At 40.2% G+C, this 27597-nt stretch overlaps 1 protein-coding gene across 1 annotated transcript in view; it reads right to left on the bottom strand.

Annotated features, from left to right (window-relative positions):
- The window catches only part of LOC134350924 (eukaryotic translation initiation factor 3 subunit E-A), a 211554-nt gene that overhangs the window by 40065 nt on the left and 143892 nt on the right, over nt 1–27597 (bottom strand). The window contains exon 10 of the mRNA XM_063056770.1: nt 2020–2129. Within this exon, the coding sequence (XP_062912840.1) occupies nt 2020–2129 (110 nt within the window). The remainder of the gene's footprint in view (nt 1–2019; nt 2130–27597) is intronic.

Here is a 27597-nt window from a genome sequence, read left to right as displayed (position 1 = left end):
CATGTTTTATTGTTTTACGGCATTGAATCACAGTGGATTTTACTTGGCTTTTGTGACACTGAGCAACAGAAAAATTTTTTGAGGATGTGACAAAACACATTGATGAAGGTAGAGCAGTAGATGTAGTGTATCTGGATTTCAGCGAGGCATTTGAATAGGTACCCCATGCAAGGCTTATTGAGAAAGTAAGGAGTCATGGGATCCAGCGGGAAATTGCTTTGTGGATCCGGAATTGGCTTGCCCACAGAGTGGTTGTAGACGGGTCATATTCCACATGGAGGTTGGTCACCAGTGGTGTGCCTCTGGGAACTGTTCTGGGACCACTACTCTTTGTGATTTTTATAAATGACCTGAATGAAGAAGTGGAGGAATTGGTTAGTAAATTTGTTGATGACACAAGGTTGGAGGTGTTGTGGATAGTGTGGAGGGCTGTCAGAGGTTACAGCAGGACATTGATAGGATGCAAAAATGGGCTGAGAATTGGCAGATGGAGTTCAACCCAGATAAGTGTGAGGTGGTTCATTTTGGTAGGTCAAATATGATGACAGAATATAGTATTAACGGCAAGACTCTTGGCAGTGTGAAGGATCAGAGAGATCTTGGGGTCCGAGTCCACAGGACACTCAAAGATGCTGTGCAGGTTGACTCTGTGGTTAAGAAAATATACAGTGCATTGGCCTTCATCAATCGTGGGATTGAGTTCAAGAGCCGAGAGGTAATGTTGCAGCTATATAGTACCCCACTTGGAGTACCATGTTCAGTTCTGGTCACCTCACTACAGGAAGGATGTGGAAACCATAGAAAGGGTGTAGAGGAGATTTGCAAGGATGTTGCCTGGATTGGGGAGCATGCCTTATGAGAATAGGTTGAGTGAACTCGACCTTTTCTCCTTGAAGCGACAGAGGATGACCTGATAGAGGTGTGTAAGATGATGAGAGGCATCGATCGTGTGGATAGTCAGAGGCTTTTTTTCAGGGCTGAAATGGTTGTCACAAGAGGACACATGTTTAAGGTGCTGGGGAGTAGGTACAGAGGAAATGTCAGGGGTAAGTTGTTTTACGTAGTGAGTGGTGAATGCGTGGAATGGGCTGCTGGCAGCGGTGGCGGAGGCCGATACGATAGGGTCTTTTAAGAGACGTTTGGATAGGTACATGGAACTTAGAAAAATAGAGGGTTATGGGTAAGCCTAGTAATTTCTAAGGTAGGGACATGTTTGGCATAAATTTGTGGGCCGAAGGGCCTGTATTGTGCTGTAGGTTTTCTATGTTTCTATATCTGAGGTCCCAAAGGAAACTAGTCACAACATGTTGGAACCATTCTGGAAGAAAGAATTTTGAAAATAGAGCAGATGCAAAGGTGAGAAGTTTGAGCACAAGAAATCTGAAATCACAAGCTTCACTCAAAATCATATCTATATCAAACAATGCATCTCAAAAAGAATGAGGCAGATGCACAAAGTGCCAGAGTATCTCCAATGAATCTCACTTAAAGTGCAGAAGCATGAATTCTCTCAAACTCCACTGGTTTAGTCAACTGGTTCAGAAATTATTTGAACAGTAGTAAACATCTCAGAACTACATAGACAGTTAATATTTATTCAAACAAAACTTAAACACAAGGTCCCATGACCACTATCCACTTAATTTGCATTTCTGTCAGTTAAACTGATCAGTTGAAGTTAGAGTATTACTCAAGCATCATTCAAAAGACTGGCCATTATTGGGTTCTGGGAGTTGAAAAAACAAAATTCTGGAAACACTCATCTTGACAGGCTGCAGCTGCAGAGAAACAAACCAGATGAATGTTTCAACTCTGAGACCCTTATTCAAAATTGGGAAAGGGTAGTTCCCAGTTCTGATGAATGGTCTTAGATCCAAAGCATTTACAAGTTTCCCCTTCCACAGATACTGTTGAGTGTTTTCAGCATTTTCTGTTTCCTTGTCTAGAGGAGCTCACGGTAAGATCATGAATTTAAGTAACTTGCTTCTACACAAGCTGGTGATTAAGAGGCATCTGTACCTGATGCTAATGCACTGATGAATACGACAAAATGTCTCAAAGATAAAGAGCCGGGCATTCTCTATGAAGTCCTCAAGGCAGGCCACCAAGAAGAAATCATTCACAAGCACCTGAAATGAGAAAATATATATATATATATACATAGATAAATAATCAATGAAAATTCCACAATAAACTATTAAAATAGCAAATAACATGTGTTTTACACGGCCCTCTTTCACTACATTTGTAGCAGTTTGCAATACATCCTTATCTGAAATGATTCTCATCTTGGAACATCAGCCCAAAAAAAAAATCAAGTTTCTACATAGCAGCAAAGAACAGAAAGATTTAGGGCAACTCTGTGGGTGTTGGTAACACAAGCAGAAAAATTGTTAACCAGCAAAAGCACATCTGTAAGCAAAACTATTCATTTTGGAAACCAGCAAGAGAGTTCTGCCCTTAGTAAGATTAGCTGTTAGATAAAGGGAGAAATAAAATTCTTTTAAGTATTGTTTTATTCTCCTGAACAGATTGATACAGATGGATTTCAAACTTATCAATATCAACACAAAATTCTCACCAGCCAATCTAAGATGATTTTAAGATGGTACTGACAAGTGGGTACTCTTAGCTCCAAAGGGAATCATCAAATATTCTCATTTAGGATCAATACAGCTGAAATCCACAGTCAGAAACATGGGTATTTTAGTGAAAACATCATTTTAAGATGTTTTTAAAAATCTATCATCTTCTATCAGCAGACCCTGGACTATAGCATCAGGTCACGAGTAAAATTCCTCTTTAAGAAAAAGAAAGTGTTGAAATGCAGGGCCCTTAGATCCCCATTCCCTACTATCCTACTGGTAAATGTATAGTCTCTGGAAGATAAAATTGAAGACTTCAGAACAAGATTGCAGAGAACTAAAGGGACATGAGGGACTACTGTGTAATTTGCTTGCAGGAAACATGGCTCCCTTGCCCAATCCCCCGCCATTTTGTATGCAGCTCTGCAGCCCGAGGGCTTCGCCTCACTGCCAAGACAGGACAGCCAAGCCTTTTAAAGGCAGAGGAGGGAAATTATGCTTCATGATTAACTCATTGTGGTGCACAGATGTCAGTTCCTCCTCAGTCCTGCTCATCTGACCTGCAACATCTAGCAGTCAAGTGTCTTCCATTTTATCTGCTAAAGGAGTTTACTGCCATCATCCTGGCTGCAGTGTACATTCCACCCTTGGCCAATGTCAGGCAGGCACTAGAGGAGCTGAGCATTGTGATCTGCAGTCATGAAAAAGGGCACTGATACCTTCCCTATCATCGTGGGGGATTTCAACCAGGTCAGCTTGAGAAACTCACATATCAACTACCAACAAAATATCACCTGTGGACCCAGAGGGAAACACACTTAACCATTGTTACACCACCATCAGAAATGCTTACCATGACATCAAACACCTGCTCTTTATAAAGTTTGATTACATCTCTGCTCAGCACACAGAGATCATAGTACCAGTGGTGAAGACCAACAAGGGATGGTCACAGCAGATGGAGGAACATTTACAGCACTACTATGAGCTGCCTTCAAATTTGAATTAATATGTCAGGTTGTTACTCACTTCATCAAGACTTGTGTACCTGAGTGTGTGCCTTCAAAAATATACTGGATATACCCAAACCAAAAGCCGTGGATGAACCAAGAGAATCGTAGACTGCTGGGGACTAGATCTGTGGCACTTAAGACAAGTTATCTAGAAAAGGTACAACCTATAGAAGGCTATTTTGTGAATAAGCAATTCTGATTGAAGTTAGGAACAGGAGCAGATGCACCATCAGTTCTGGCAGAGTTTGCAGGCCATTACTTCCTACAAGGCGAAACTCAGCATCATGAACATCTGAGGTGCTTCACTCTCAAATGAGCTTAACACCTTTTTGCATGCTTTGAAAGAGAATAATACTAAACCTGTGTGAACCCCTGCACCATCTGGTAACACTGTGATCTCTGTTTCGGAGGTAGACATTAAAACATCTTTCAAGAGGTCAAACACACGCGACAGGACCTGATGGTGTACCTGGTAGGCCACTGAAAACCTGTGCCAACCAACTGGCGAGGGCATTCAAGGGCATCTTCAATTTCTCACTGCTTTAGTAAGAGGTTCCCAGCTGCTTCAAAAGGGTGACAATCATACCAGTGCCCAAGAAGAGCAGAGTGAGCTGCCACAATGACTATTGCCCAGTTGTACTCACATCTGCTATGAAATGCCTTGAGAGGTTGGTTATGGCCAGAATCAACCCTTGCCTAAGCAAGGACCTGGACTTGCTGTAATTTGTCTATTACCACAATAGGAATAACTATGCCAGGCTGCTGTCTTTTGATTACAGTTCAGCCTTCAACACCATCATCAATATGCTCCAAAACTTGGACCTCTGTACCTTCCTCTGCAAACAGATCTTTAACTTCTTCATCAGTAGACCAAAGTTAGTACAGACCGGAAATAAGATCTCCTTGCTGACAAGCAACACTGATGCACCTCAAGAATGCGTACTTAGCCCATTATTCTACTCTACCTACACCCATGACTGTGTGACTAGGCACAGCTCAACGCCAACTATACATTTGCCAATGACACAAGAAGTTTTTTTTTGCGCAGAGTGGTGAGTGCGTGGAATGAGCTGCCAGCGGCGGTGGTGGAGGTCGAAACCATAGGATCGTTTAAGAGACTCCTGGATGGATACATAGAGCTTAGAAAAATAGAGGGCTATGGGTAAGTCTGGGTAGTTCTAAGGTAAGGACATGTTCGGCACAGCTTTGTGGGCCGAAGGGCCTGTATTGTGCTGTAGGTTTTCTGTGTTTCTATGTTACCCAGTTGTCAGAATTTCAGATGGTGATGAGGAGGCACAGAGGAGTGAGACAGATCAGCTGGTTGAGTGGTGTCACAAAAACAACCTTGCACTCAACATCATTAAGACCAAGGATCTGATTGTGGACTTCAGGAATCAGAAGTCGAGGAAAAGTACAGCAGTCCCCATTGAGGGATCAGCAGTGGAAAGAGTGAGCAGCTTCAAGTTCCTAGATGTCAACATCATGGAGATCTATTCTTGACCTAACATACTGACAACATTATAAAGAAGGCATAACGGCGGCTATATTTTATTAGGAGTTTGAAGAGACTTGGTATGTCAACAGACTCAGCAAATTTCTACAGATGTACCATGGACAGCATTCTAATCATTTGTTATGAAAGGGTCAATGCACAGGATTGGAAAAAGCTGAATAAAGTTGTAAACTCAGCCAGCTCCATCATGGACATTAGCCTCCCAGCACTGAGGACATTTGAAAAGGCGATGCCACAAAAAGGTTGCATCCTTCATTAAGGACATGCTTTCTTTTCATTGCAAGCATCAAGGAGGAGGTACAAGAGCCAGAAGACATTCACTCAATATTTTGGGAATAGCTTCTTCCTCTCCATCATCATATTTCTGAATGGTCAATGAATCCATGTATACTCACTATTTTTTGTTTTCTTTTTGTACTACTTATCCCCTTTAATTTTATATATACTGTATATATATTTTCTTACTGTAATTTAAAGACTTTTAAAAATTACTATGGTTGCACAGTACTGCTGCCCCAAAACAGCAAATTTCACAACATATGCCAATGATATTAAACCTGACTTAGAATCTGATTCTGATTCTGAAGCAGCAGCTGGGGCTCACTGGCCAAATGCCAGCATATGCAATAGTGTTTAAATGAAAAATAATCCAAAAGTTAGATATCAATGTTATAAAAAAATTCACGGGGTCTTGCTATGGGAATAACCCGAGTTACAGCCTCTTTCAATTTTGTAATGATCGGAGGGAAAGTCAGCTCAAGAAGGCAAATGCCAAATGGTTCTTTGGGTGTGATGCCTGACATATGCTGTAGCTTATTATTTAATACTTAATTTCGTACCTTTTCCATCATTCTTCTTTATCACAGTGCTTATTAACTGGCCAACAACTTTACCTATCACTTATCTGCTCTAAGCAAGGAGTCTCTATTATATCTATAATTTAGTTTGTCTTCCTTTGAAATCCAAAATCAAAATCATGAAAAATGACTAGCACCAGTCATTACTGGAAATTCGAATCCAATACTCATGCATGAAATTAAAGCAGAACAGGAAAACAGCCAACAAAATACTAATGCATTTTTCACCCTGACCATATTACCTACTAAGACAAATTATAATGGTTATCTTCAGACCTATATTATCAGATTGCATCGAGAATACTGTAAGAATGTTTGGGCAAACAGCAAACTCACAAAGGACTACAATCTAAAACTTCACTATTTCTCCAGATAGTGTTTTGGTGCACCAATATTTTCAACAGACTGTCAGTGTCTGCAGTTTCAAGTTGCCATTTTGGGCTGTGAACTGTCCATTATTCATCCAAGTTAAGTAATCTTCCCTTAAGGTGGTAAATTGCAATCATATTACTCTCTACTAGTCTGATTGCTGTTGATTTCTACATTGGTCCAGCCTCCAAGGAGATCTGAAAGCACAGACATTGCTCCTTCCAAATGACAACCCACTCTGTGTTGTTACAATGAGAAAGATCAAACAATATCAACGGCCTGGTTTATCAGTGTTGTGTCCTGTCATAAATGCAATTTTCCAACAGACAGATGTGGATTAATCCTCACTGTTAAGCAATATCAGAATACATGTTCCGTTATGAAATGACCATAAAATTCCAAATCAGAAGAAATCAAAATGTCACAAACTCCTATAACCACATCAGAGCCATTAATATTTGAAATATCGCAGGAAGCAAAAGCTGGAGAAATTACCAAGCCAGACTTTTCTATGTTTTATTAATTCATGCATCCAGATTTAAAAAGATAATGAAACAGCCACTCTGGCTTCAACATAATATCTGGACTGGCAGTCTCCCTCAAATCTGCAACTTCAGTCTCAAGAATTTTTCTCAAGATGTTTCTCAAGAATTAGTTTAGGTGTTTCTACTATTGTTAAAGCACAACTTTTTTCAAACAATGGAACTTAGAATATTCTGCTTAAAAAGACACCAAAATCCAACATCTTATTACAACTAGTCTCAGACCATCTCAGATCAGCATGTTCTGGGTTAAAGGAGGCATGATTGAGATATTTCACATATATAAAATTATGAGGCAAACAGATAGCAGGATTTTTTCCCCTTTTCAAAAGTGAATAAAATTTAGAGGGCATAGATTTTGGGCAAAGGGTAAAAGATTTCGAGGTGAACAGAGGGAGACCTTTTTTCACCTGGAGAGTGGCAAGTACCTGGAATGCACTGCCAGAAAAAGTAGTGGAAGCAGAGTTACTGTGAGCACTTAGGAAGTGCCTAAACCATCAGGCATAGAAGGCTACAGGCCAAATGTTGGAAAATATAATTAATACGGAAGGGTCCCTGTTGGTTGGTGTAGATGTGGAAATTCTTCCATATTCATCCCACTTTCCATTCTGTATGACACTGTGATTCAAGCCAGAAATTTGAGCCGTGGGGGGAGGGGAAGGCAGACAAGCTAGAAGGTGGTAAGTGGACCCAGGTGGGTGGGAAAGATAAAGGGCTGGAATAGAAAAGATTAGATAGGAGAGGGCCAGTCTGGCCTCTTACCCCTTTTCCTCACCTTCCTATCACCTCCTCCTGATGCCCCTCTTCTCCTCTTCCATCAGATTCCTTCTTCTCCAGCCCTTTACCGTTCCCACCCACTTGGCTTCACCTATCATCTTCTAGCCTGTCCACTTTTCCCTCCTCCACCTTTTTTAAATTCTGGTATCTTCTCCCTTTCTTTCCAGTCCTGATGAAGGGTCTTGGCCTGAAATATTGACTGTTTATCCAGTTCTACAGATGCTGCCTGACCTACTGAGTTCCTCTGCCTTACACAAATCCCATTTTATTCTCCTCACCCACATTTCAATCAGCTCCTCCCAACCAGATTCTACTTTTCTTCTATACAATAGGAGCAACTTACAGTGCCAATTAACCTACCAATCAGCACATTTTTGGAATGTGGGAGAAAACAGAAAATTCACTGAACTGCATCTTCCACTTTTTCTACCCAAGAGGGTAACTATACTCTCCACGTTGTTTCATCTGTGTTGTCCTCACACTTGCACTTTGCTTGCCTATATCCCCATTAGTCAACTGCAGGAAACATAAAGTTGTGGTGGTAGGGGATTTTAATTTTCCATACATTGATTGGGACTCCCATACTGTTAAGGGTCTGGATGGTTTAGAGTTTGTAAAATGTGTTCAGGAAAGTTTTCTAAATCAGAAGATAGAGGGACCAGCTAGAGGGGATGCAATATTGGATCTCCTGTTAGGAAACGAATTAGGGCAAGTGACAGAAGTCTGTGTAGGGGAGCACTTTGGTTCTAGTGATCATAACACCATTAGTTTCAATTTGATCATGGACAAGGATAGATCTGGTCCTAGGGTTGAGGTTCTGAACTGGAAGAAGGCCAAATTTGAAGAAATGAGAAAGGATCTAAAAAGCGTGGATTGGGACAGGTTGTTCTCTGGCAAAGATGTGATTGGTAGGTGGGAAGCCTTCAAAGGAGAAATTTTGAGAGTGCATTGTATGTTCCTGTCAGGATTAAAGGCAAATTGAATAGGAATAAGGAACCTTGGTTCTCAAGGGATATTGCAACTCTGATAAAGAAGAAGAGGGAGTTGTATGAAATGTATAGGAAACAGGGGGTAAATCAGGTGCTTGAGGAGTATAAGAAGTGCAAGAAAATACTTAAGAAAGAAATCAGGAGGGCAAAAAGAAGACATGAGGTTGCCTTGGCAGTCAAAGTGAAGGATAATCCAAAGAGCTTTTACAAGTATATTAAGAGCAAAAGGATTGTAAGGGATAAAATTGGTCCTCTTGAAGATCAGAATGGTCGGCTTTGTGCGGAACCAAAGGAAATGGGGGCGATCTTAAATAGGTTTTTTGCGTCTGTATTTACTAAGGAAGCTGGCATGAAATCTATGAAATTGAGGGAATCAAGTAGTGAGACCATGGAAACTGTACCGATTGAAAAGGAGGAGGTGCTTGCTGTCTTGAGGAAAATTAAAGTGGATAAATCCCCGGGACCTGACAGAGTGTTCCCTCGGACCTTGAAGGAGACTAGTGTTGAAATTGCGGGGGCCCTGGCAGAAATATTTAAAATGTCGCTGTCTACGGGTGAAGTGCCGGAGGATTGGAGAGTGGCTCATGTTGTTACGTTGTTTAAAAAAGGATCGAAAAGTAATCCAGGAAATTATAGGCCGGTGAGTTTAACATCAGTAGTAGGTAAGTTATTGGAGGGAGTACTAAGAGACAGAATCTACAAGCATTTGGATAGACAGGGACTTATTAGGGAGAGTCAACATGGCTTTGTGCGTGGTAGGTCATGTTTGACCAATCTGTTGGAATTTTTCGAGGAGGTTACCAGGAAAGTGGATGAAGGGAAGGCAGTGGATATTGTCTACATGGACTTCAGTAAGGCCTTTGACAAGGTCCCGCATGGGAGGTTAGTTAGGAAAATTCAGTCGCTAGGTATACATGGAGAGGTGGTAAATTGGATTAGACATTGGCTTGATGGAAGAAGCCAGAGAGTGGTGGTAGAGAATTGCTTCTCTGAGTGGAGGCCTCTCACTAGTGGTGTGCCACAGGGATCAGTGCTGGGTCCATTGTTATTTGTCATCTATATCAATGATCTGGATGATAATGTGGTAAATTGGATCAGCAAGTTTGCTGATGATACAAAGATTGGAGGTGTAGTAGACAGTGAGGAAGGTTTTCAGAGCCTGCAGAGGGACTTGGACCAGCTGGAAAAATGGGCTGAAAAATGGCAGATGGAGTTTAATACCGACAAGTGTAAGGTATTGCACGTTGGAAGGACAAACCAACGTAGAACATACAGTGTTAATAGTATGGCACTGAGGAGTGCAGTGGAACAGAGGGATCTGGGAATACAGATACAAAATTCCCTAAAAGTGTCGTCACAGGTAGATAGGGTCGTAAAGAGAGCTTTTGGTACATTGGCCTTTATTAATCAAAGTATTGAGTATAAGAGCTGGAATGTTATGATGAGGTTGTATAAGGCATTGGTGAGGCTGAATCTGGAGTACTGTATTCAGTTTTGATCACCAAATTACAGGAAGGATATAAATAAGGTTGAAAGAGTGCAGAGAAGGTTTACAAGGGTGTTGGCGGGACTTGAGAAACTCAGTTACAGAGAAAAGTTGAATAGGTTAGGACTTTATTCCCTGGAGCGTAAAAGAATGAGAGGAGATTTGATAGAGGTATATAAAATTATGATGGGTATAGATAGAGTGAATGCAAGCAGGCTTTTTCCACTGAGGCAAGGGGAGAAAAAAACCAGAGGACATGGGTTAAGGGTGAGGGGGGAAAAGTTTAAAGGGAACATTAGGGGGGGCTTCTTCACACAGAGAGTGGTGGGAGTATGGAATGAGCTGCCAGACGAGGTGGTAAATGCCGGTTCTTTTTTAACATTTAAGAATAAATTGGACAGATACATGGATGGGAGGTGTATGGAGGGATATGGTCCGCGTGCAGGTCAGTGGGACTAGGCAGAAAATGGTTCGGCGCAGCCAAGAAGGGCCAAAGGGCCTGTTTCTGTGCTGTAGTTTCTATGGTTTCTAGTCATTCTTCCCTCTGCACTCACTGCCACCTAGTTATATATAAGCACCAAATTTGGATACAATGCACAAAATTCCATCATCCAAATCACTGATGTAAGTCGTGAACCACTGGAGATTCTATAACCACCTTTGTGGCAGAGATTTCTCAGCTTCCATTCTTAAAATCTGTTCCCAACCTCTTTTCTGACACTTTAACCAGTCATTAACCAAGATCGATATATTCCCACAATACAATGTGCTTATTGTTTTTCATAAATATTCCTGTGATATTCTACTGAAGGCCTTCTGAAAGTCCAAATAAACCATGTATAAAGGCTATCTCTTATTAACTCTGCCAACCATAGGTCATGAACTGGCAAATAGAATTATTTCCATAAATCCATGCCGACTTTGCCCAGCAAATGCTGCTATCAATCCCTTAATAAGACATTTGAGCAATGAAGTCTACTGTTCCTCAATTTGGCCCTATCTCCTTTCCTAAATAAAGAAGGGAACTGGCATTTATCACCCAATCTGCGAGAAAGATTTGGAAAACAACAATGTCGTCTCCGTTGCTACCTCGTTTAAAACTCTAGGATACCAGTAATCATCTCCTGGGTATTTGTTGGCTTTCAGTGTCATTAATCCCTTCAAAGTACATCTTTTCAATACTGTAATACTGATGACTCCCAGCTCCTCATTTATTCCAGAACTGCAGTACTCCATTATTTCGTACAGACAATTGTGAAGGGTTTAGTCATTCAATAGATGACAGCATCATAAACCCAGACAGCAAAGATAGAAGGCAATTGGCAAATAGGCAAAGATAGAAACCAATAGAAGAGAAGCACTTATATGTTGTGAGTGGTAAGGAATGAGAATAGTGGGAATACAGTGTAGACAGATTAAATTGCCATTCAAAAGGAAACTGGGTAAGGATTTGAAAAGAAACAGAAACTGCAGGGGAAAGGGCAAGGAAGGTGGCTGAAGTACTCTTGTATAGAATCAGCAATAAACTGAATATACTTATAACCTCTGATTCAATTGAAAGAATAATTATATTCAGTACCAAGGTGCTACAGTTGCAAGAAAAAGTTTGTGAACCCTTTGCAGTTACCTGGGTTTCCCTACTAATTATATGTGGTCTGATAAAATGTGGTCTGATCTTCACCTAAGTCACAATAACAGACAAACACAATCTGCCTAAGCTAGTAACACACAAACAATTGTACTACTTCTTGTCAATACCGAGTACACCATTTAAAGAATCACAATTTAGGTTCAAAAAAAGTATGTGAACTTCTGAGTTAATGCCATCTACAAAAGCTATTTGAAGTTGGGTATTCCAATCAAGAAGGGATTGGAGGTGTGGATTGTAGAGGTACTCGGCCCTGCAAAAAAAAGACACACAAAGTCAGGTTACTGACAAAGCCTGCTCTTCTCAAGAAAGATCTGTTTATGTGCACCATGCCTCGAGCATAACAATTTTTAGAGGACCTCAGAAGAATTGCAGAAATGCACGAAGCTGGAAAGAGCTACAAAAGCATTTCTAAAGACCCAAGTGTTCTTCAGTCCACAGTATACGAAATTGTAAAGAAATGGAGGAAATTCAGTACTGTTGCTACTCTCCCTAGGAATGGGTGTCCTGCAAAGATCACACCAACAGCACAATGTGCAATGCTGAAGGAGGTGAAAAAGAACCTATGGGTATCCGAAAACCTGCAGAAATCTCTAGACCTTGCTAAAGTCTCTAATCATATCTCCACTGTAAGAAAAACAATGAACACGAACGGTGCTCATGGAAGGATGTCACAGAGGAAACCACTACTCTCAAAAAAAAACACATTGCTGTACATCTCAAGTTTGCAAAAGACCACCTGCAAGTCCCACAACACTTCTGGGATAATGTTCTGTGGATAGATGAGACAAAAGTTGAACTTTTTGACAGAAATGCACACCCTATGTTTGGAAGAAAAAGCACACTGCATGCCAACACCAAAGCTTCATCTGTGAAGCATGGTGGAAGAAGCATCATGGTTTGGGGTTGGTTTGCTGTCTCAGGGCCTGGACAGCTTGCAATCATTGAGGGTACAATGAATTCAAAATTGTATCAAGACATTTTACAGAAGAATGTCAGGCTAGTGGTCTGTCACCTGAAACTTAACAGAAGCTGGATAATGCAACAAGACAATGATCTGAAACACAAGAGTAAATCAACAACAGAATGGTTTAAAAAGAAGAAAACATGTTTTGGGTTGGCCAAATCAGAGTCCAGATCTTAACCCAACTGAGATGCTGTGGCATGACCTGAAGAAGGCTGTTCATGCAAGGTATACCAGAAATATTGATGAACTGAAACAGTTTTGTATGAAGGAATGATCTAAAATTCATCCTTGCCATTGTGCAAGTCTGATCAGCAGCTACAGGAAATGTTTGGTGGAGGTAACTGCTGCTAAAGAAGGCTCTACCAGCCTGGACTGTGAATAATAAACAATGTGTTCAATTAAGACATGAGAAGTACAATAGTTTGTGTGTTATTAGTTCAGGCAGATTATGTTTGTCTATTATTGTGACTTAGATGAAGATCAGACCACATTTTATGAGTACTTAATGCAGAAAACCAGGTAATTGCAAAGGATTCACAAACTTTTTCTTGCAACTGTCATTGTTGCCTGAAATAGCATTAAAAAATGACATCACTGTAGTGTTTTCACATTAACTTGCTATGAAAGTAAAAGCAAATGATTATTTAAAATAACTATAAAGATATTCTAACTATTACCATCGAGTGCTTATCACTTGCTACAGACAGGCATTTCATTATTGTATTCAGTTGAATTTGACACCAGATTAAGTCAGCTGTATACCCTTGCATACTTTAAAGAACAGCATTGGCTACTCAGTAAGAAAAATCGTGCTTCTACCAACACCTGCTTTAAATATAGGTGTTCATAGTCCCAGTATGACAACCCAACTATACCCTCAGAGTTATTGCTCCATTTAGGTAACACCTAACACAAGAAAAAGATAAGAGATACGTTTACAATTTATCAGAGTTACTGGTGTTGGGCTACTTCTTTATATGTTATATATCAATGTTCTGAATGAAGGAATTGATGGCTTTGTGGCCAAGTATGGTGACATTATGTAGATAGGTGGAGAGGCAGAAAGTGTTGAGGAAGCAGGGAGTCTGCAGAAGGATTTAAACAGATAGGGAGAATGGGCAAAGAAGTGGCAGATGGAATATAGTGTAGGGAAGTGAATGGTCATGCATTTTGGTAGAAAGAATAAAGATGTAGACTATTTTCTAACAGGGAGAAAATTCAGAAATCAGAGATGCAAATGGATTTAGGAGTCTCCATACAGGATTCCCTATAGGTTAAGTTGCAGGTTCAGTCAGTGGTAAGAAAGGCAAATGCAATGTTTGCATTTATTTTGAGAAGACTAGAATATAAAAGCAACCATGTAATGCTGAGGCTTAATAAGGCATTGGTCAAATCACACTTGAAGTTTCATGAGCAGTTTTGGGATGCTTATCGAGAATATGTGCTGCCATTTGAGAGGGTCCAGAGGAGGCTCACGAGAACAATTCCAGAATGAAGGAATTAATGTTTGAAGAGCGTGATGGCTCTGGGCCTGTACTCACTGAAGTTTAGAAGAATTTAAAGGGGATATCTGATTGAAAACTTTTGAATATTGAAACTTGTTGAGTGGATGTTCCCAACCTCTTTAATGCCATGGACTCCTACCATTAACTGAAGCATCTGAGGACCATAAGTTGGGAACCCCTGCTATAGAGTCTAGGACCAGAGGGTACTGCCTCAGAAAAGAGGGGCACCTATTTAGAACAGAGATGAAGTAGAATTTCTTTAGCCAGAGGGTAGTGTAATTGTAGAATTAATTGACATAGATGGCCGTGGAGGACAAGTTATTAGATACATTTAAAGCAGAGGTTGATAGATCATTGGTGAACGCAGCAGGCCAGGCAGCATCTCTAGGAAGAGGTACAGTCGACGTTTTGGGCCGAGACCCTTCCCGGCCCAAAACGTCGATGGTACCTCTTCCTAAAGATGCTGCCTGGCCTGCTGCGTTCACCAGCATTTTGTGTCTGTTGCTTGTAATTCCAGCATCTGCAGATTTCCTTGTGTTTGCGTTGATAGATTATTGATTAGCTCTTGATCAGAGGTTACAGTGAGAAGATGGAAGAATAGGGTTGAGAGAGATAATAAATCAGCCATGATGGAATGGTGGAGCAGACATGATGGGCCAAATGGCCTGATTCAGCTCTATATCTATGGTCTTCAAAGTCATCATAAATCAGTTGATAAAGAGCTCTTGGGTGAATGTTGATGAGAAAAACACGTCCATATGATTAGAATTAAATGATCACATTAGCTACAGTACGCAGAATAAGTGGTTTAATGGAAAGAGGCCAAAATACCTAATGATTTGATGCAGCATGTATGAAATAAATAATTGCCATTTTATTATGGCATAATAGGATTATAAGATTATATGACAATGTAAATCTTAGCTAATGTACAATTTTAATTCCATAAAGAATAAATCTCATGTTTATTTCTAACGGTATTTGAACCAAAATGTTGTATTTAAATATCAACAGTAACCAAACAGTCTATACACAAAATGCAAATGTTACTTCTTCACAGACCTAATTCACTTCTTGGCAGATGATGTGGTGGACTGAGATTTCCCAAAAGTCATGGGCTGCTACAGAAACGTTTCCTAGGAAAAGTGAAGTGAGCCCTGGCCCTTTGACTAACAGCCTGACTTGACAGTGCTGATCTTCTGCCTCTCTTCACCAATGAGAGGGGGAAGCTTCTATCAACAAGTAGTTAGGCTAATGAGTTTCTCTAGGATTGGTCTGAATTAAAACTAGGAGCAGCAAGATAGCGCAGTGGTTAGAGCAACACTATAGCAGCGCCAGTGACCCGGGATCGATTCCCACTGCTGTCTGTAAGGAGTTTGTATGTTCTCACTGTGACTGCATGGGCTTCCTCTGGGTGCGAGAGTCTCCTCCCACAGTTCAAAGACATACGGGTTAGTAGGTTATTGATCACATGGGTTTGACTGGGTGGCACAGGCTTCTTGGGCCAGAAGGCTTATTGCTGTGCTGTATCTCTAAATAAAATAAAATAAAACAAAGCAGCTTTGTAATGTAATGGTAGCATGGATAGATTTTTAATCTCTGTTTTTCTTCTTCTGGTGCTTCAGATTGCAGATGTCCGCTACTTACAATCCCCAAACAAGCCTTCTGTTACTAACTAACTTACTTTTTTTTTTAAAGATTTTGCCACTCTTTTAAAGCCAGCTCCTCCACCATTGTATTAGTTACTCCCTCCTGGTCTCTACTCTTTCGTACACCCTCCCTTTTGCTCATTGCAACATCATCCCTTCTTTTCCATGGCTGATGACAAAAAAAATGTTGAGATGCTGAACGGTCCTTTCAGGACCTAATGTACTTAATAGGCAATTTCATAATCTTTGCATCTAATTTTGTATAAATACTATCCAAATTCTTTTGTTTTAAATCTACCTATGGATGGTTATGTTCACAGCCATTAGTGAATCAACTAGAATGCAAATGAATAGCTGCCAACATTTAACATTGGATGCAAAGGATAGAATTGTTATGTTGTTCCTATACAACAATGAGAAAGAGAAAGATGAATCATTAAAATGAACAGCAATTCAAAGACTCAAACATACTTTTATAACTGAAAATACCTGTTGCTCATCACAGCCATTTATTTTTCAGCAGTATACTAAATTGTCAGAAATATTATACTGTCTAAGTAAACAGGGACTCTGATATGAATCAACCCATTTCCAAAGAATACCACTGACCCCACATGAAGGCACATGGGTGAATCAAGCTCCCAGCTACAGTGGCCATTTGCAGCACTGAAATTTACAGATCTCTTACAAACAGCAGATGGAATGCAAGAAAAAAAAACATTAATTTACCTGATTCACTTAGCTCTCACACAATTTTAGAAAAAAAAGAATCATGGAAGTATCATTATTTCCTGCTTTCACCTTTTGCCAGTATAATTAGTTACTATCATAATTAAAATCAGCTGAATTCAGCACAAGTTGAAGCATCAAAATGCTGTGTTAAGGCAGAAAAAACATTATTTCCCTTTCGCTTGACTACTCTCCATTTATCTTTTCTCCCAGCTGTACATTTATTGAGCCTTGGTTTCGGAACACAGAGTAACCACAGTATCCACAAGCATGGCAAGTATTCTTTGTATGCAAAAAGGAGTGTCTTACTGATGGCTAAATAAATGATGTTGGCTTCTTTCTCCCATGCTCCCAATGTAGCCTTCTCTACATCGGTAAGTTCCGTCATAAACTGGGGGTGGTATTGGGGGTGGTGTGGGGGGGAACTACTTCATTGATCTCTGTTACATCCGCCAAAAGCAGGACTTCCTGGTGGCCAAACATTCAAATTCCCATTCCGACATGTCAGTCCATGGCCTTCTCCTATGCCAAGATGAAGCCACCCTCAGGGTGGAGGAGCAACACTATATATTCTGCTTGGGATCCTCCAACCTAATGGCATGACTATCAATTTTTCTTTCGGGTAAACAAATTCCCCCCCCTCCGCCCACCCCTCTATTCTTCACTCTGATCTTTTACCTCTTCTCACCTGCCTATTACTTTTCCCTGGGTCCGCCCTCCATTCCCTTTCTCCTATGGTCCACTCTCCTCTCCTATCAAATTCCTTCTTTTCCAGCCTTGACCTTTCCCACCAGCCTGGCTTCACCTATCACTTTCCAGCTAGCCACCTTCCCCTCTCCCCCACCTTTTTATTCTAGCATCTTCCCTCTTCCTGCTTAGTCCTGAGGAAGGGTCTCAGTCCAAAATGTTGACTGTCTGCTCACTTCCATAGGTTCTGCATGACCTGCAGAGATCCTCCAGCATTGCGTGTGAGTGAGTTGCTTTGGATTTCCAGCATCCGTAGACTTTTTTTTGTGTTTATTCTTTCGCCCAAGTCTGAGTGTGATTTACACATCACCATGACATATAACTTATTCGAATATAGAATGATTTAGGAAGCACAAAATCTACTCCATCCTATGTGAGACATTCCTTTCACTTCTACTCTTCCTTGCCTGGAGTATATTTCCACAGACACTTGGAGTTGTACACTGAAACAAAGCTAAAGTTTAGAGGGTGAACATATCATCAGCAGAAAGTGGCAAGGGAGATGCAGACTGTTCATGAAATAATGGATCAGCAAGATAGCTGATGAACAACTGGGCTGATCATCTACTACTCAAAGGTGCAAGACAGTTGCGGTGTGACGTGTACGGGTCAAATCAAGGCGGCAGGGCCCGAGCCTGAAAGAGAGGAACGAACCAAGGTTTGGCCATTGCTGGACTGAATTTGGAGCCAATTCGAAGCAGCAGAACTGAGGTGAGACAGAGGGGCCAGATTGAAAAGGTCGGGTATGCACTGAATCGAGGCGACAGGTTCCGTGTCCAAGAGCATATCAAAGTGGCAGGCCTGGGTCCAAGAGCAAGGAATGACCTGCTGTTTGGTTGATTTGAGCACTGGGCCAACGTTCAGTTGCTGCTCGGCGAAGTTTAATCATCTCTGCACTGAACTGCATCCAGCTGCAGCTCCTCGAAGACCATGTTAGGGATCTGCAGCAGCATCAGGATGACCTTCAGCTTGTACAGGAGAGTGAGAAGATAATTGATCAGAGTTACAGGGAAGTAGTCACGTCTAAGTTGCAGGAGGTGAATAACTGGGTGACTGTCAATAGAAATGGAAATGTGAATAGGCAGTTAGTTTAGAGTACCCCTGTGGCCATTCCCCTCAATAATAAGTATACTGCTTTGGATACTCTTGTGGGAGATAACCTCCTAGGGGAATTCCACAGAGACCGGATTACTGGCACTGAGCACAGGTCTGTGGTGCACAAGAGAATGAGGGAGAAGAGGCGAGTGGTAGCGATAGGGGACTCATTAGGGAATAGACACAAGATTCTGTGGACACAAACAGGACTCCTGAATGGTACTTTGCCTCCCAGGTGTTAGGGTCAGAGACGTCTCGGATTGCATCCACAGCATTTTGGAGGGGGAGGGAAGGCAACCAGATGTCTTGGTACGTGTTGGTACCACTGATGTAGTAAGGGAAGCAACAAGGTCCTGAAAAGAGTACTTAGAGAGCTAGGTAGAAAGCCAAGAAGCAGGACCTCCAGGGTAGCAATTTCTAGATTGCTGCCTGTGCCATGTGCCAGTGAGGGTAGAAACAGGATGTTTTGACAGATTAATGCATGGCTCAGAAGCTGGTGCAGGGGATAGGGCTTCAGGTTCTTGGATCACTGGGATCCCCTCTGAGGGAGGTATAACCTGTTCGAAAGTGATAGGTTGCACTTGAACCCAAGGGGATCCAATATTCCCGTGGACAGGTTTGTTAGAGTTGTTGGGGAGGGCTTAAACTAATTTGGTGGGGGGGGGCGGGTGAGAACCAGAGTAAAGGGACTTAGGATAGGGCGAATGGTAAAAAAGCAAAGATAGCGTGCAGTCACACTGTCAGGAACGGCAGGCAGATGATAAGACATAATTGCAGCGAGCAGGGTGAATATCTGTGCATTATGAATGCAGAATCAAAAAGGGTAGCTAACACAGTACTCAAAGTGTTATATCTCAATGAACAGTGTATAAGAAATAAGAAATCTTGTTGCACTATTACAGATGGTGTATGATGTTCTAACCATCACTGAATCGTGGCTGAAGGATAGTTATAGTTGGGAGCTTAATATCCAAGTTTGCACGTTGTATCAAAGGAATAGGAAGGTAGGCAGAGAGGGTGGTGTGGCTCTGCTAGTAAAGGATGGCATCAAATCAGTAGAAAGATGTGACATAAGGTCGGAACAATTGAATCCTTGTGGGTTGAGTTAAGAAACTGCAAGCGTAAAAGGACCCTGATGGCAGTTACATACAGGCCTCGCAGCCAGTAGCTGGGATGTGGACCACAGATTACAACGAGAAACAGAAAAGACGTGTCAAAGGGGCAATGTTTTGATAGGAATGGGAGGTTTCAACATGCAAGTCGATTGGGAAAATCAAGTTGGTAATGGATCTCAAGAGAGTGAATTTGCTGAATGCCTACAAGATGGCTTTTTAGAGCAGTTTGTTGTTGAGCCTGCTAGGGGATCAGCTAAACTGGATTAGGTGTCATGTAATGAACCGGAGGTGATTCATGGAGTTTAAGGAAAAAGAACCTTCAGGAGGCAATGATCACAATATGATTGAGTTCAACTTGAAATTTGATAGGGAGAAAGTAAAGTCTGATGTAGCGGTATTTTAGTGGAGTAAAGTACAGTGGTATGAGAGAGGAGTTGTCCAAAATAAATTGGAAGGAAACGCTGGCAGAGCAGCAATGCTGTCAAGTTTCTGGGTAAAATGAGTAAGGTGTAGGCTAAGTGCATTCCAAAAAGAAAGAAGTACTCTAATGGTTAAAGTGTACAACCGTAGCTGATAAGGGAAGTCAAAGCCAATGTAAACACAAAGGAGAGGACATACAACAAAGCAAACATTAATGGGAAGACAGAGGATTGGAAAGCTTTTAAAATCCTACAGACAGCAACTAAAAGAATTAGGAGGGAAAACATGAAATATGAAAGCAAGCTAGCAAACAATACCAAAAATTGTAAAAGCGTTTTCAAGAACGTAAAACATAAAAGAGAGATGAGAGTGGATATAGGACCTCTAGAAAATGAGTCCAGAGAATTAATAACAGGGGCCAAGGAGATGAACTAAATGAGTACTTTGCATCAGTCTTCATTGTGGAAGACACTACCAGTGTGCCAGACGTTGAAGGGTGTGAGGGGTGAGAAGTTAGTGCAGTTACTATTACAAGGGAGAAGGTGCTTAAAAAGCTGAAAGAACTAAGGGTGCACAAGTTACCTGGACCACATGAACTGCAGACTAGGGTTCTGAGAAAGGTAGCGGCAGATACTGTGGAGGCATTAGTAATAATCTTTCAAAATCCATTGTACTCTGGCATGGTGCCAGAGGATTGGAAAATTCAAATGTCACTCCACTCTTTAAGAAAGGAGGAAGGCGGAAGAAAGGAAATTATAGACAAGTTAGCCTGACCTCAGCGGTTGGGTATATGTTGCAGTATATGTTAAGGATGAGGTTATGGAGTACTTGGTGACATAGGACAAGTTAGGACAAAGACAGCATGGTTTACTTAAGGGAAAATCTTGCCTGACGAACCTGTTGGAATTCTTTGAGGAGATTAAAAATAACATAGATAAAGGAGATGCAGTGGATGTTGCGAATTTGGACTTTCAGAAGGCCTTTGACAAGCTGCTACACATGAGGCTGTTTACCAAGTTAAGAACCCATGGTATCACAGGAAAGTTATTGGCATGGTTAGAGCATTGGCTGATTGGCAGGAGGCAGCGAGTGGGGACAAAAGGATCCTTTTCTGGTTGGCTGCCAGTGACTAGTGGTATTCTGCAGGGGTTGGTGTTGGGACTGCTTCTTTTGATGCTGCATATCAGTGATTTACAGGAAGGGATACATGGCTTTCTTGCCAAGTTTGGAGTTGATATGAAGATTGGTGGAGAGGCAGAGTGTTGAGGAAACAGGTAGGCTGCAGAAGGACTAAGACAGATTAGGAGAATGGGCAAAAGAGTGGCAAATGAAATACAATGTTGGAAAATGCACATGGTCATGTACTTCGGTAGTAGAAATAAATGCAGGCCACTTTTTAAAAATTCAAAAATTTGAGATGCAAAGGGACTTGGCTTCGTTGTGCAGAATAATTTGCAGGTCGAGTTGGTGGTGGGGAAGACAAAAGCAATTCATTTCCTTTCAATTCATTTCAAGAAGTCTGGAAGACGAGCAGAGATGTGATACTGAGGCTTTATAAGGCACTGGTGAGGCCTCACCTTGAGTATTGTGAACAATTTTGGGCTCCTCATCTAAGAAAAGATGTGCTGGCATTGGAGAGGGTACAGAAGAGGTTCACAAGGATGATTCTAGGAATGACACTGTTATCATATGAGAACGTTTGATAGCTCTTGGTCTGTACTCGCTGGAATTTAGAAGGATGGGGGGAATCTCATTGAAACCTTTTGCATGTTGAAAGGTCTAGACAGAATAGATGTGAAAAGGATGTTTCCCATATTGGGGGGAGTCCAGGACAAGAGGGCACAGCCTCAGGATAGAGGGGCGCCCATTTAAAACAGAGATGTGGAGAAATTTCTTTAGTCAGAGGGTGGTGAATTTGTGGAACTTATTACCACAGGCAGCTGTGGATAGATAGATATACTTTATTGATCCCGAGGGAAATTGGATTTCGTTACAGCCGCACCAACCAAGAATAGAGCATAAATATAGCAATACAAAAACCACAAACAATTAAACAACAAAATGCAAACTATGCCAGATGGAAAAAAGTCCAGGACCAGTCTACTGGCTCAGGGTGTCTGACCCTCCACGGGAGGAGCAGCAAGTTCGATGGCCACAGGCAGGAACGACCTCTCGCGCCGCCCAGTGTTGAATCTCGGTGGAATGTGACCGAAGTCCAACAGTAAAAAGTTCAATATCCGGTCTACAAACACGTTCCTCGATCGTAATATGACCCGGATTGCACCACCTGTTGTTAACCAGAATAGTAAGGACCCAACTCCTTTATGCTTACCGCTCTCAGTGCACTTCCGGTCAGCCGGAACGGTCTGGAAGCCGTCCATGGAGAAATTTTGACTGGGTATGTCCTCGTGCAGCCCCGTTCCAGTGAAACACATAACACTGCACTCCCGAAATGTTCTCTGACGCCTGGCTAGTGCCGTGAACTCGTCCATTTTATTACCCACCAAACTCCTCTTCTCCATAAGTCTCTGTTGTCTCGACCCGGTCCTCTTTCCCAATGAGGGGAGGTCATTGGGCGTATTTGAGGCAGAGTTTTAATTGGTTCTTGATTGGACATGGCATCAAGGGTTACGGGGAGAGGAGAAAATGATCAGCCATGATTGAATAGCAGAGCAGACATGATGGGCCAAATGGCCTAAGTCTGATCTTATGTCTTATGGTCTAACTGAGGCTGTAGCCTCTAACTAATGGGTTCCTGGATCAGCTGTAGTGATGACTGGCTTCATTGTTAGGGACCTACTTTTGCGAATTTTAGTTCTGAATGTTATTTGCTTACTTTTATTGTTTTTATTTTTTCCTGCACACTGGGTGTTTGACGGGCTTCTTTTATTAATGGGTTTTATTGGGTTTCTTTGTTTTGTGGCTGACTGTAAGGAGACGAGTCAAATTTGTATAGAGTATACGTATTTTGATAATAAATGTACTTCGAACTTTGATCAAAATCATTAATGATTGAGCAGGATCTCAGAAAAGTGAAACCAGGTCTAAAGCTAAAATTTGAACGTTCACCATCAAAGCTGGTTTGACTCTTAAAACATCCGCTTTTCTTAATTGTAAGGTAAAGACATGGTCAGTCTGAACATTCAAGCTAACACTGTGCAAAATATGCATTAAAAAAGCACTACAGATTCCTTTCACAAGAAAACAACATTTAAAAGCAGCAAATGTTCTTTCCACACGTTCCTATACCAAGCCAGGGCTCTACTTCCTCTTGATATGTTAATGCAACCTTTATACATTTGTCACACGAAGACCAGAAACACCAGCATAATTGGAGCTGAAAAGTGAGAAGGGGCCATATTTCAACATTACTTCAATAACCATGAAGCAATTTAGAAGTTTTAATGTTCAGAAAGATGCTGTGGAAAGTTAAATCAGATTTATTTTTAGGGAGATTACAAACTGAATCACTTGATATGCCTAATATTTCACTGATATGCCTAAACTCAACTAAATGCATAATTACATATTTCAGTGCAATTTTGTTTTTTATTGCATTCTGAAGTTTGAGAGAACTACATAGATATGTTGACATCTTGTCAAACTACCTCTTCTAAAAAACAATCCTACAGGATTTGACAGAAGACTGGCTGGTGTTTCACAAAATCACAGAAAGAATACAAAACAGATCATTCAGTATATCAACTCCTCCCTTCACTCCACCCCACAGCCTTGCATCTTATTTCCCTCTTCGAGTACCTATCCAGATCTAGTTTTCGCCCTGTTCTTGAGCCTACACAAATTTGTTCCTCATTTCTGAAGAGCTATCACTCTTCTCTAGTGCTATAATTTCCATTCCCCAAGCAATCTGCAAGAGCACCTTCCATCAAAAATTAATTTGTCAATCATGATGGATGTGACCCATTATTCATTCATCAGTCATTATTTTATAAACCTCAAATTACCCAATGTCTACTCTTCCCGAGACCTCTCCTCAAATTGTTCTGTAAAGAAATCTTAAACTGAGAAATAATCAAGATCCTTCACTGGGGACAACCAACAAAACACCTTAACGCCGAGAATTAGACAAGATATTGTAAAATAACAAAGTGGCATACTTTCTTTTAAGGTCAATTGGACTGTGAATATAACTTCACTGTTCTAAATTCTGGGAATGGCAAAAGAAGTTTACATCAGAAAGAAAGGCAGAGTAATTTATGAACAATCACAAAATCAGGATCCAATATATAATTTTGAAGACAAAACTTCGGTGCTTTCATCCTTGCCCAAAGGATATTGTATGTCATAGTATTTTAAAACATACTAAGTAAATGAAGATACATCTCCATATACTTAAATATGGATTAAATGAGAACATTTTAAATTTGAGTCTAAGTGGCTGCTTTGCATTCAAAATACTTGTCTCATTCTGGAAAAATCAAAACCTCCCAACATCTCCTCCACAACCATCACAGCACAAGTGCATAATGAAGATGTATGTTTAGATTCCTGCTCTACTCACTTTATACTTATGACTATGTGGCTAAGTGCAACTCCAATGCCATATTTAAGTTTGTTGATGACAGCATGGTCGTTGGCCAAATCAAAGGTGGTAACGAATTACATATAGGAGGGAGATCAGAGGATTCATCCTGGGACCGGGGACCGGCACATAAGTGCCACACAAAAGCGGCATGACCGTGCCCCTACTTTCTTGGAAGTTTGCATCGTTGATTGGCCAGATTAATTCTAGAAAAATGAATATTTTACCTAAATTTTTATATTTATTTCAGGCCGTACCTGTTTTTATTCCTAAATCCTTTTTTGATTCTCTGGATTCTATTATATCTTCTTATATATGGAAAAATAAAATTTCTCAATTAAATAAAGTTCATCTTCAAAAAGCTAAAAAGAGTGGAGGTTTAGCCTTACCCAATTTTAGGTTTTATTACTGCACAGTCAATATACGGAATCTTACGTTTTGGTTATATTATATTAATCAAGAGGACTGTTCCGTTTGGGTTTCTTTAGAAGCTAATTCTGTTAATAAATTTTCTATCATTTCTCTTCTCGGATCCTCAATTCCTTTATCTTGAAGTAATTTAACTGATAATTTTGTAGTTAAACACACCTTGAGGATTTGGGTACAATTTAGAAAATATTTTGGTTTATTGAGTTTTTCACTTTCAAGTCTCATTTTTTCTAACTATTTTCTTAAACCTTCTATGACTGATGTAGTTTTTAAAGAGTGGAATAGATTGGGTATTAAATGTTTCCAGGATTTGCTTGTTGGAGATAGTCTCTCTTCATTTGAACAACTGTAAAGATTGAAAAAAGTGGGTTTTGGGTAGTATAGCTTACCCAAAACCCACTTTTTTCAATCTTTACAAATTAAGAGACTTTTTGTGTTCTCAAGTACATACATTTCCTATAAGTCCAGATAAGAATTTACTTGATACAATTTTTAATTTGAAACCCTTCCATCATGGATCTATATCTAATATTTATGTTATGTTTTTGGGAATGAGAAATATTCCTTTCGACAAAATTAAAAATCTCTGGGAACAAGATTTGCAGATTCCAATTTCTGAGGATCCTTGGAATGAATTTTTAAAATTGGTTATTACCTCATCGTTATGTGCCTGTCATTCCCTTCTTCAATTTAAAGTGGTTCAAAGGGCCCACATGACTAAAGATAAGCTGTCTCATTTTTATTCGGATATATCTCCTTATTGTGATAGATGTAACAATGGAGAAGCTTCACTAATTCGTATGTTTTGGACTTGTCTGAGTCTTGAAAAATATTGGAAGTAAGTATTCCAAACTTTTTCAGTGCTTTTTAAAGTAAATTTTAAACCTAATCCTTTGACTGCCTTATTTGGTATTGTTGGAGGAAATTATATTATTTGGAGTCACATGGTTTGCATATTTTGGCCTTTATTTCTCTCATAGTCAGGAGGGCATTGTTGCTTAAGTGGAAGGATGCCACTCCGCCTACTCATACTCATTGGTTACACGATGTTATGTCATGCTTAAATTTAGAGAAGGTTCGTTGTTCAATTTCTGAACCTAGATATGATTTTTTAACATTGTGGGGACCTTTTCTGAATTATTTTCAAAATCTTTGATATGCTATTAAGCACAGATGTTGGCTAACAATATGTTTTATTATATGATATGGATTTTTTCTTTTTCTTTTTTTTAACCAAACAGCTGTTTTTTTTCTGGTAGTGGGTTTAGATCTTTTTTGTATAACAAAATTACCTCTTTTCAATATTATATTTAAATTTAATGTATACAGATATGGGGTAATGAGACTATATTTGTGATTCCAATATATTGTAATCGATATGTATTATATATCCTACTGTACTCTATTCTTTTATGTAAGAAGTCAATAAAAATATTGAAAAAGAAAAAAGAAGTTTGCATAGATTTGGTTCGTCATCTAAAACTCTGACAAAGTTCTAGATACACAGTGAAGAACTGACAGATTGGTTGCATTGCGGCCTGGTATGGAACATCACTTCCCTTGAATGGAAAAATCAACAAAAAATGGTGGAAACAACTCAATATATCACAGGTAAAGCCCTTTCCACCATTGAGCACATTTACAAGGAGCACTACCACAAGAAATCAGCATCCATCATCAAAGACCCCACCATCCAAGGCCATGCTCTCTTCCCACTGCTGCGCGGAGATTGTTCAGGAGCCTGTGGTCCACACCACCAGGTTCAGGAACTCATTATAGACAACTGAGTGGTATCCAATAGGAATTAAGGTTTCACAAATTAAGCTTTATTAGCTAAGTTATTGTAGGTGATCTTGATTCCACTCAGATAACAGCTACAAAAGACTGATTTATATTCAAGATTACCTTTATAGTAGCATTCTTAAATTAAAAATCTGCAGCACTCAAGTAAGCTTGCTCAGTTTTCAACATCCAGAAACAACGAGCATTTACATTTAATTTCAAACACAGGATCTACAGCAGCCGTTAATGTATAAGTTTTTACAAAAACTAATTTGCTGATGATGAAATAATATGCTATACTGATTGATAAACATTCATCCATCAATCAACAAGCTATTATAAATAATTCCTCTGTCCTTCTTTGATATGGTGTCATGGATATTATAATATTCATCCAAAAGGGAAGAGTGGTCTTGGCTTATATCTCATCCAAGAGTGCATCTAGACTGATGCCGTATTTGAATTAAAAAATCTGGGACACCAATTCATGAAGGTGGCTACGTGGAAAAAGCACTGGAAAGCATTTCAACCATAAAACAATATCAAAGTATTGCAAATGTTGGCAAGCTTTTAAAAAAAATCATTTTCTGCAAACTCTATTCATGAACTACTTGAGTCACTAGAGCATTTGTAATTATTGAAGCTAACCATATGTAAATACAATAAATTCTCAGACCAAACTCCCTCTATACTACCTTGAGAAGAGCAATGATATAGGTTACATTCAGTCATATTCTGTTGCAAAACTCCAACAAACAGTTTGAGAATTTCAGAAATACAGAAAACTAGGCCATTAGCTGGTTGCTAATCACAACATAAAAGACCGATATCAAATTA

The sequence above is a fragment of the Mobula hypostoma genome, chromosome 1 (assembly GCF_963921235.1).
Source record: "Mobula hypostoma chromosome 1, sMobHyp1.1, whole genome shotgun sequence".
Lineage (NCBI taxonomy): Eukaryota > Metazoa > Chordata > Chondrichthyes > Myliobatiformes > Myliobatidae > Mobula > Mobula hypostoma.
Note: the sequence above shows the minus strand (reverse complement) of the source record. Positions and strands in the feature narration are given on the sequence as shown.